Source organism: Doryrhamphus excisus, linkage group LG19 (genome assembly GCF_037039965.1).
Source record: "Doryrhamphus excisus strain RoL-2023G ecotype Guam linkage group LG19, RoL_Dexc_Guam_v1.1, whole genome shotgun sequence".
NCBI classification, from domain to species: Eukaryota; Metazoa; Chordata; class Actinopteri; order Syngnathiformes; family Syngnathidae; genus Doryrhamphus; species Doryrhamphus excisus.
Genome location: NC_136375.1, coordinates 15,184,511 through 15,195,280, shown reverse-complemented (window position 1 = coordinate 15,195,280; position 10,770 = coordinate 15,184,511). Strand labels below are relative to the sequence as shown.

Below are 10,770 nucleotides of genomic sequence, written 5' to 3'. Positions count from 1 at the left end.
GAAGGTTGGGGTAGTAACACAAAAACTAAAATTTCTTAAAATGTATAAAAGGTAAGTTAAAAATGTGAACGGCGTGATATCAAAAACATGTTTTTTGAGGAATACCTGGAATATGAAATTATAAAAAATTTTCATTATGAAGATATTTCAAGAAAACAACCTGACCGGGTCATTTTTGACCCACTTATGGAAGGTTGGGGTAGTAACACAAAAACAAAAAAATCTTAAAATGTATAAAAGGTAAGTTAAAAATGTGAACGGCATGATATCAAAAATGTGTTTTTTGAGGAATACCTGGAATATACCTCTTTTCTTGAGAAACGTGAGACTGTCCAGTCTCTACTTCCGGGTTCGGCAGCTATCCAGAAGTTCTTGTGAGCACTCGGGAGTGTGACTAACCACAGCGGAGAGAGCGTGCCTGGAGGTGGGCTGTGGGGAGTGGAATAAATGAAAACCGTTTTCACAGAAAGCATGAAATTCAGAGAGATCCAGCTGAATAGGTGCAGATACTGGAAGATCTACTATAACTACGTAACATAACTTTTCCATGGAATTTTTCCGTTGTAATTTTTGTAAGTCTTGTTCAGGATTGAATTCCTATCGACTAAAGCCACGTCCCCCTTTGAGTCCTACAGACTTCCACCCCCCTTCCCCACCTGTCTTCGGATGCATGCGGGTCCGGTTGCAGGATGGAGAAGTATGAGAAGATCGGCAAGCTCGGCGAGGGTTCGTACGGCGTGGTCTTCAAGTGCCGGAACAGAGACACGGGCCAGATTGTGGCCATCAAGAAGTTTGTGGAGTCCGAGGACGATCCCGTGATCAGGAAGATCGCACTGAGGGAGATCAGGATGCTCAAGGTGGGGGACACAACATTTTCCAGTCATGCTTTCGCATCACCATTGACAGTTCTGATCAGTGGACACAACATTAGGTACACTCAACTACACCCAACGCCGAAAGCAGGACTTTGCTGAGGGCAGCATGCTTGTAGTTTGCGGTTCTTAGAGTGGATTTGTGGATTTATGTGGACCTTCACAAGTCAGACATTGGCTCTGCGAAAATAGCCCCAGGCAGTCCCAGTCTCAGGCAGTCCCACTCCCAGGCGGTCCCGGGCGGTCCCAGTCCAGGGCAGTTCCAGTCCATTCAGTCCTAGTCCCGGGCAGTCCTAGTCCAGACGGTCCCGGCTGGTCCCAGTCCCAGGAGGTCCCAGTCCCGGGAGGTCCCAGTCCATTCAGTCCTACTCCCGGGAAGTCCCAGTCAGTACCAGGCAGTCCCAGTGCCAGGCAGTCCCAGTGCCAGGCGGTCCCAGGCAGTCCCAAGCAGTCCTAGTCCCGGGAAGTCCGAGTCCAGGCAGTCCCAGTCCCAGGTAGTCCTAGTCTCGGCAGTCCCAGGCATTCCTAGTCCATGCAGTCCCAGTCCTAGGCAGTCCTAGTCCCAGGCAGTCCCAGGAAGACTAGTCCATTCAGTCCTAGTCCCAGGAAGTCCGTGTCCAGGCAGTCCCAGTCCCAGGAAGTCCGTGTCCAGGCAGTCCCAGTCCCAGGAAGTCCGTGTCCAGGCAGTCCCAGTCCCAGGAAGTCCGTGTCCAGGCAGTCCCAGTCCCAGGAAGTCTGTGTCCAGGCAGTCCCAGTCCCAGGCAGTCCGTGTCCAGGCAGTCCTAGTCCCAGGCAGTCCCAGGAAGTCCGTGTCCAGGCAGTCCCAGTCCCAGGAAGTCCGTGTCCAGGCAGTCCCAGTCCCAGGAAGTCTGTGTCCAGGCAGTCCCAGTCCCAGGCAGTCCGTGTCCAGGCAGTCCTAGTCCCAGGCAGTCCCAGGAAGTACTAGTCCATTCAGTCCTAGTCCCAGGAAGTCCATGTCCAGGCAATCCCAGTCCCAGGAAGTCCGTGTCCAGGCAGTCCCAGTCCCAGGAAGTCCGTGTCCAGGCAGTCCCAGTCCCAGGAAGTCCGTGTCCAGGCAGTCCCAGTCCCAGGAAGTCTGTGTCCAGGCAGTCCCAGTCCCAGGCAGTCCTCGTCCATGCAGTCCCAGTCCCAGGCAGTCCTCGTCCATGCAGTCCCAGTCCCAGGCAGTCCTCGTCCATGCAGTCCCAGTCCCAGGCAGTCCTAGTCCATGCAGTCCCAGTCCCAGGCAGTCTTAGTCTAGGCAGTCCTAGTCCCAGGCAGTCCTAGGAAGTACTAGTCCATTCAGTCCTAGTCCCAGGAAGTCAGAATCCAGGCAGTCCTAGTCTAGGCAGTCCCCGGCAGTCCCAGTCCCCTTTCTACGGCACCCCAAGCCAATAGAACACTTTATAAATACATTGTTTGTTTGTTTGTGTTGACATCAAGAAGATGAATCCACTCCGAATATTTTCAAAGTAAAGCGCATTTTCTCCATGTCGGACTTTTCTTTTGAAAGCCGACCTGAGTCTTTATTTGGTGAAAGTATCAGCGATGTGCTGGTGTGCTTGTTGAACGTTTAATTAGTCATGCGGCGGCGGGAGGGAGTGGCCGCTGCCTCCCAAACGCCGGGAGCTCATAAATAGAAGAGGATGGGGGCCGGTTGCCAGGGGCGACGGCATCTTTATTGCCACCCATTAACGGCGGGATTGAGGAGCGCAAAGGCGTGGTTTGAACGTCTGGCTGCCGTGAGCTCATGTTTGCGTCTTTTGTGTTCACGCAGCAACTCAAACACGCCAACCTGGTCAATCTCATCGAGGTGTTCCGACGCAAGAGGAAGCTGCACCTCGTCTTCGAGTACTGCGACCACACGCTTCTCCACGAGCTGGACCGACACCCCCGAGGGTGGGTGGCTCGCCCCGTCACCGTAAACCTTGACGACCCAAATACGTCCCACATCAATTTCATGCTTTTTACCACACAAACACAGTTTATTCATTCCTGATTTCCTGGTGAAAAGTAGTGTTAGTTAGTGTTCCCCATTTCCTGGTGAAAGGTGTCTTTCTTGTTGTTAGTGTTCCCCATTTCCTGGTAAAGTGTCGCTCTTGTTGTTAGTGTTCCTTATTTTCTGGTGAAAAGCGTTTTTCTTGTTGTTAGTGTTCCTGATTTCCTGGTGAAAAGTATCGCTCTTGTTGTTAGTGTTCCTGATTTCCTGGTGAAAAGTGTCTTTCTTGTTGTTAGTGTTCCTGATTTCCTGGTGAAAAGTGTCTTTCTTGTTGTTAGTGTTCCTGAATTCCTGGTGAAAAGTGTCGCTGTTGTTGTTAGTGTTCCTGATTTCCTGGTGAAAAGTGTCTTTTTGTTGTTAGTGTTCCTGATTTCCTGGTGAAAAGTGTCTTTTTGTTGTTAGTGTTCCTGATTTCCTGGTGAAAGGCACCTTTCTTGTTGTTAGGGTTCCTGATTTCCTGGTAAAGTGTTGCACATGTTGTTAGTGTTCCTGATTTCCTGGTGAAGTGTCTTTCTTGTCGTTAGTGTTCCTTATTTTCTGGTGAAAAGCGTCTTTCTTGTTGTTAGTGTTCCTGATTTCCTGGTGAAAGGCGCCTTTCTTGTTAGTGTTCCTGATTTCCTGGTGAAAAGTATCACTCTTGTTGTTAGTGTTCCTGATTTCCTGGTAAAGTGTTGCTCATGTTGTTAGTGTTCCCGATTTCCTGGTAAAGTGTCGCTCATGTTGTTAGTGTTCCAGATTTCCTGGTAAAGTGTCTTTCTTGTTGTTAGTGTTCCTGATTTCCTGGTGAAAGGTGTCTTTATTGTTGTTAGTGTTCCTGATTTCCTGGTGAAAAGCGTCTTTCTTGTTGTTAGTGTTCCTGATTTCCTGGTGAAAAGTGTCTGTCTTGTTGTTCGTGTTCCCGATTTCCTGGTAAAGTGTCGCTCTTGTTGTTGTTAGTGTTCCTGATTTCCTGGTGAAGTTTCTTTCTTGTTGTTAGTGTTGCTGATTTCCTGGTGAAAAGTGATGCTCTTGTTGTTAGTGTTCCTATATTCCTGGTGAAAAGTGTCTTTCTTGTTGTTGGTGTTCCTGTATTCCTGGTGAAAAGTGTCTTTCTTGTTGTTGGTGTTGCTGATTTCCTGGTGAAAAGTGTCTTTCTTGTTGTTAGTGTTCCCAATTTCCTGGTAAAGTGTCGCTCTTCTTGTTTGTGTTCCCAATTTCCTGGCGAAAGGTGTCTTTCTTGTTGTTAGTGTTCCTGAATTCCTGGTGAAAGGTGTCTTTCTTGTTGTTGGTGTTGCTGATTTCCTGGTGAAAAGTGATGCTCTTGTTGTTAGTGTTCCGGATTTCCTGGTGAAAGGCGTCTTTCTTGTTGTTAGTGTTCCTGATTTCCTGGTGAAAGGTGTCTTTCTTGTTGTTGGTGTTGCTGATTTCCTGGTAAAAAGTGATGCTCTTGTTGTTAGTGTTCCTGATTTCCTGGTGAAAAGTATCGCTCTTGTTGTTAGTTAAAATTCATTCATTTTCTACCGCTTATCCTCACGATGGTCGCAGGGGGTGCTGGAGCCTATCCCAGCTGTCTTTGAGCGAGAGGCGGGGTCCAACCTGGACTGGTGGCCAGCCAATCACAGGGCACATATACACAAACAACCATTCACACTCACACAGAGATGGCCGAGGGTGGGATTGAACTCGGGTCTCCTAACGGTGAGGTCTGCGCGCTAACCACTCGACCGCCGTGCAGCCACACACACAGTTATGTAGTGTATTCAATTCATTATTTATAATATTTTCCCAAATTTTGGCTTTTCAACCGAATTGTTTTACAATCTAGTCTGTGAGCGCGCAACATTTTACTGTTTTGTTTATATTTACTTTGCCGACCAAATAGCTCAGTTAGCATTGACTAAAATGTCCTAAAATAATTTTCCTAAAATGGTGTTCATGATCGGTGTGTAACATTGTTCGATCCTCTTGTGACATGCAGTATGTATCGGATCGCCTCGCTCCCTTTGTCCGCCCACCCGCCCCCTCCCTAAGGTTCTGGTCTCCCGGGAAGCTGACCCGCGCTCCGCCGGGAATGTTTACAGTGACGCTCTCCCAGCGGGCTCAGCTGGCGGGGGCGCTGTCACCGTTTCATACGCTTGCGCCCGCCGCCGGTGGACAAAACCTTGTTATGAATCGCAGGTCACGTGACGGCATGTTTCCACGGCAACCGTGAAAGATGGCCGACCCCTGAGCCAACACAGCTGCGTGTCGAGCATCGGCGATCTCCAGAGGCCGGATGAGGTCACAGGAACTCAACAAGAGCGACTTTATACCACAGGAAACTAAAGTTGCAATATCACAGCATATCATAGCAATCTCCAGATATGATGCTAGTTGGTTCCAGTCATGAGAAAACAGCAAATGTGTTTGTTGTTCTCGTTGCAAGCGTGAAAAGTGGCGCTCTTGTTCACATTAAGTCTTGTTGTCAGTGTTCCTGATTTCCTGGTGAAAAGTCTTTCTTGTTGTTAGTGTTCCTGATTTCCTGGTGAAAAGTCTTTCTTGTTGTTAGTGTTCCGGATTTCCTGGTGAAAAGTCTTTCTTGTTGTTAGTGTTCCGGATTTCCTGGTGAAAAGTCTTTCTTGTTGTTAGTGTTCCGGATTTCCTGGTGAAATGTGTCTTTCTTGTTGTTAAGTGTTCCGGATTTCCTGGTGAAATGTGTCTTTCTTGTTGTTAAGTGTTCCGGATTTCCTGGTGAAAAGTCTTTCTTGTTGTTAGTGTTCCGGATTTCTTGGTGAAAAGTGTCTTTCTTGTTGTTAGTGTTCCGGATTTCCTGGTGAAAAGTGTCGCTGTTGTTGTTAGTGTTCCTGATTTCCTGGTGAAAAGTGTCGCTGTTGTTGTTTGTGTTCCTGATTTCCTGGTGAAAATTGTCTTTCTTGTTGTTAGTGTTCCGGATTTCCTGGTGAAAAGTGTCTTTCTTGTTGTTAAGTGTTCCGGATTTCCTGGTGAAATGTGTCTTTCTTGTTGTTAAGTGTTCCGGATTTCCTGGTGAAATGTGTCTTTCTTGTTGTTAGTGTTCCGGATTTCCTGGTGAAAAGTCTTTCTTGTTGTTAGTGTTCCGGATTTCCTGGTGAAATGTGTCTTTGTTGTTAAGTGTTCCGGATTTCCTGGTGAAATGTGTCTTTCTTGTTGTTAAGTGTTCCGGATTTCCTGGTGAAAAGTCTTTCTTGTTGTTAGTGTTCCGGATTTCCTGGTGAAAAGTGTCTTTCTTGTTGTTAGTGTTCCGGATTTCCTGGTGAAAAGTCTTTCTTGTTGTTAGTGTTCCGGATTTCCTGGTGAAAAGTCTTTCTTGTTGTTAGTGTTCCGGATTTCCTGGTGAAAATGTCTTTCTTGTTGTTAGTGTTCCGGATTTCCTGGTGAAAAGTCTTTGTTGTTGTTAGTGTTCCGGATTTCCTGGTGAAAAGTCTTTCTTGTTGTTAGTGTTCCGGATTTCCTGGTGAAAAGTGTCTTTCTTGTTGTTAGTGTTCTGGATTTCCTGGTAAAAAGTGTCTTTCTTGTTGGTAGTGTTCCGGATTTCCTGGTGAAAAGTGTCGCTCTTGTTAGTGTTTCTGATTTCCTGGTGAAAAGTGTTGCTCTTGTTGTTAGTGTTCCTTATTTCCTGGTGAAAAGTGTCGCTCTTGTTGTTAGTGTTCCCGATTTCCTGGTGAAAAGGGACTTTCTTGTTAGTGTTCCTGATTTCCTGGTGAAAAGTGTCGCTCTTGTTAGTGTTTCTGATTTCCTGGTGAAAAGTGTCGCTCTTGTTGTTAGTGTTCCTTATTTCCTGGTGAAAAGTGTCGCTCTTGTTGTTAGTGTTCCCGATTTCCTGGTGAAAAGTGTCGCTCTTGTTGTTAGTGTTCCCGATTTCCTGGTGAAAAGTGACTTTCTTGTTAGTGTTTCTGATTTCCTGGTGAAAAGTGTCACTCTTGTTGTTAGTGTTCCTGGTTTCCTGGTGAAAAGTGGCTTTCTTGTTGTTAGTGTTCCTGATTTCCTGGTGAAAACTGTCTTGTTGGTGTTCCTGATTTCCTGGTGAAAAGTGTAGCTGTTGTTCATTCCCGATTATCTGGTGAAAAGAATTCCTAAGTACATGGTGAAAAGTGTCATTGACATCCCTAGCGTTCCCAATTACCTGGTGAAGAGTGTCGTTGTCATTGTTAGCATGTCCGATCACATGGTTAAAATTGTTGCTGTTAGCATTCCTCATCACATGATGTAAAGTTTCATGGTCATTGACGTCCCCCCCCCCAACCCCCCTGGTAAAGTGTGCCCCCATTGTTAGCACTTCCAATCACCTGGTGAAAATTGTGGTTGTTAGCGTTCCCGAGCACCTGGTGAAGAGCATCACCTGGCAGACGCTCCAAGCCGTCAACTTTTGCCACAAACAAAAGGTAAGTCATGTGACTTTCTCTGTGCAGCTTTTTAACGAGCATTCCTTTTCCCCCGCGGTGCGGCAGTTAAGCGCTAGCAAACATGGCGCTGACCCCCGTTAACAGTGTGCCCTTTGCCCCCCCCCCACCCCCCCCTTTGGTAGTGTATCCACAGAGACGTGAAGCCAGAGAACATTCTCATCACCAAACAGCAGGTCATCAAGCTGTGCGACTTCGGCTTTGCCAGGATTCTCAGTGAGTGCGGCGACGCCACCCGCTGGATGCCGCTGTCATTACACCCACTTCCTGTCATTGTTTGTGTCCTCAGCCGGGCCGTGCGACTGCTACACCGACTACGTGGCCACCCGCTGGTACCGGGCCCCCGAGCTGCTGGTGGGAGACACGCAGTACGGCCCCCCCGTGGACGTGTGGGCCATCGGCTGCGTCTTCGCCGAGCTCTTATCGGGAGCCCCCGTGTGGCCCGGGAAGTCTGACATGGACCAGTTGTACCTGATCCGCAAGACCCTGGGTGAGGTCACCTAGCATCGACGTGGAACGCTGTCTCTGAAAATAAGATGGCCGCCGTCCGTGTCCTCTACAGGAGACCTGATCTCTCGACACCAGCAGGTTTTCAGCAACAATCACTTCTTCCACGGCCTCTCCATCCCTGAACCTGCGGAGATGGTGCGTCACGCGTCGGCAACGCTTGTGGAGGCAGGTGTACCTAATGTTGTGGCCACCGACTCATCAACCCGTTTTGTTGGTCCGCCTTTAGGAACCGTTTGAGCTGAAATATCCGAACCTGTCACATCAAACCTTGAGTCTAATGAAGGTAATGAGAAGATACTGGACATCTACATATTTTTTTTTATTGCTTTTTTATTTGAACCTCCTATTTCCTCCTACTTCGGTACGTGATCAAAAATAAAAATTAAATAAAATTAAAATAAATTAAAAATAAATAAAAATTAAAAAACATGAAAATTTTAAATAATAAAAATACAAGACTTAAACTATATTAAAAAGTAATATATATACGTATATAATACAAAAAACCTTAAACTATATTAGGAAAGCAGGAAGTGAACAAATGCAACAGTTACTGATTGTAAAAGTACCAGGTGGAGGGGTAGGATTTAATAAGCTTTGCTTCTTCCTACTCCTTTTGGACATGTGGAACTGTGAACTGATTATGGGATGCATTCAATTGTCATCTGATGCATGTTCAAATGAAATTAAACCATTACTATATTATTACAATATACATGCATATATATGGTGTAGATATAATTTATAGTATTTATAAAAATATTTATACATCTAATTCTGCCGATCCGGAATTCTGCAAATGTTGAGTGGATATAATCTTGACTTTACATTGAAATTTCTACATAAATATTGTGATTTTTGTATATTTTTAACATATATATATAGATTAATATATAAATATAAAAAATATATATATATAATTAATAAATATTTTTTGTTTTTTTAGTCTGTGCTCACATATAGAAATATTTGAATATATAAATATAAAAAATAATAATTATTAATATATTAATTATACAATATTAAATATTATATATATTAATTATAATATATTATGTTAATAATATATTAAATATATAGGATTAATATATTATAATTAATATATTATAAATAATATATTAATATATTATAATTAATATATTATAATTAATATATTAATAATATATTATAATTAATATATTAATAATATATTATATATATATTTTTATATTTCTATATTCAAATATTTCTATATGTGAGCACAGACTATCAGTATGTGGATGGTACTGTAGTCATTTTAAAGGCCATCTGATAAAGTTCTGAACGTATGACGAATATGACCGACCCCGCTGGCTTCAGGCGTGTCTGCGGATGAACCCGTCGGAGCGTCTGACGTGCGAGCAGCTGCTGCAGCATCCTTACTTCGACAGCCTGCGAGGGAAAAGCCAGGGCGGCGGTCGGGAGCAGGAGCGCCATGGCAACAGGAGGACACGCCTGCCACGCAAACACCTCCCGGCCGGGGTGAGTGGGCGCCCCATCTTCTAGTTACAGTTACATACACTAAATGTACATTCCACTCGTATTCTTTGCAGTGTTTGCCTCAGCTGACGGGCAGCAGCATCTTCCCAGCGCTAGACACCAAGAAGTACTACCACAACCTGCGCAAGTTCAACTACCACCTCCCCAACATTTAGACACGGGACTTCCATCCGCACGCAGGCCAAAACACTCAGGAAAAGAAGCTGAGCTGCATGAGAATTATGACGTCACACCGATGAATACAATAACCCATCATTTTTTTAAAAACGCTGCAATGAGGCGAGATTACTCGTACCCCGCCATTTTGAATGCTAGTTGTACCCAATGCTCCACGATGAGTAAGGAGGGGGGGCGGGCACACCGGCTGCTCGGAGCGTGTGCCCGAATACAGTACACCTTCTTGGGCGACGCCAGGTGGCTCCCTCCGCTCTTTACTCTGGTTCTCCCGACCTCCGTAGCGGCACACCGGCTGCTCGGAGCTTGTGCCCGAATACAGTGCACCTTGCTGGGCCATACCAGGTGACTCCCTCCGCTTCTCCCGACCTCCGTAGCGGCACACCAGCTGCATCAGAGCGTGTGCCCGAATACAGTGCACCTTCTTGGGCCACGGTAGGTGGCTCCCTCCGCTCTTTATTCCGCTTCTCCCGACCTCCATAGCGGCACACCGGCTGCCCGGAGCATGTGCCCGAATACAGCGCACCTTGCTGGGTCACACCAGGTGGCTCCCTCCGCTTCTCCCGACCTCCGTAGCAGCACACCGACTGCTCGGAGCTTGTGCCCGAATACAGTACACCTTCTTGGGCCACGGTAGGTGGCTCCCTCCGCTCTTTATTCCGCTCCTCCCGACCTCCGTAGCGGCACACCGGCTACTTGGAGCGTGTGCCCGAATACAGGGCACCTTACTGGGTCACACCAGGTGCCTCCCTCCGCTTCTCCGGACCCCCGTAGCGGCACACCAGCTGCTCGGAGCATGTGCCCGAATACAGTGCACCTTCTTGGGCCACGGTAGGTGGCTCCCTCCGCTCTTTATTCCGCTTCTCCCGACCTCTGTAGTGGCGCACCGGCTGCTCGGAGCGTGTGCCCGAATACAGTGCACCTTGCTGGGGCACACCAGGTGGCTCCCTCCGCTCGTTACTCCGCTTCTCCTGACCTCCGTAGCGGCACACCGGCTGCTCGGAACGTGTGCCCGAATACAGTACACCTTGCTGGGTCACACACCAGGTGGCTCCCTACGCTCTTTACATAGTTATGTTCTAAGTCAACAAATCCAAATGTGTTCCAGTCCTTATTACCTCCAGGCATGCAAAAACGATATTTCAATCTAATCGGTAAAAAGATAGATAGATAAATTGTATCGTATTGGTCTTGAGTAGGGGAAAGTGATATCGTGCATCTCTAGTCTAGATGAGTACACACAAGGAGCGACGCCATGCTCTGCTTGTTAAAAATATATATATATATATATGGAAGGGGT

At 46.6% G+C, this 10,770-nt stretch overlaps 1 protein-coding gene across 2 annotated transcripts; it reads left to right on the top strand.

The window, feature by feature from the left end:
- Window positions 1-451: 451 nt before the first annotated feature.
- cdkl1 (cyclin dependent kinase like 1 (CDC2 related kinase)) lies at window positions 452-10,744 on the top strand. 2 transcript variants are annotated; one of them, XR_013630328.1, is made up of 10 exons: window positions 452-857; window positions 2,650-2,771; window positions 7,178-7,250; window positions 7,394-7,484; window positions 7,558-7,758; window positions 7,831-7,913; window positions 8,005-8,061; window positions 9,117-9,278; window positions 9,350-9,815; window positions 9,910-10,744. XR_013630328.1 is itself a non-coding variant. In XM_078798830.1 (9 exons), the coding sequence occupies exons 1-9, from the start codon at window positions 690-692 to the stop codon at window positions 9,449-9,451; spliced, it is 1,059 nt and encodes a 352-aa protein (XP_078654956.1). In that variant the 5' UTR covers window positions 452-689; the 3' UTR covers window positions 9,452-9,824. The 2 variants fall into 2 exon arrangements, 1 of the variants encoding a protein (XP_078654956.1); XM_078798830.1 differs by lacking the exon at window positions 9,910-10,744 and having other exon boundaries at window positions 9,350-9,824.
- Window positions 10,745-10,770: the final 26 nt, after the last annotated feature.

Bases quoted from the DNA above. Each gene is read 5' to 3' on its own strand.
- cdkl1 (XM_078798830.1), top strand. From the start codon at position 690: ATGGAGAAGTATGAGAAGATCGGCAAGCTCGGCGAGGGTTCGTACGGC. The intron at 2,772-7,177 runs GTGGGTGGCTCG...TGTGGTTGTTAG, and splicing joins CTGGACCGACACCCCCGAGG to CGTTCCCGAGCACCTGGTGA. The intron at 7,485-7,557 runs GTGAGTGCGGCG...TTGTGTCCTCAG, and splicing joins CGGCTTTGCCAGGATTCTCA to CCGGGCCGTGCGACTGCTAC.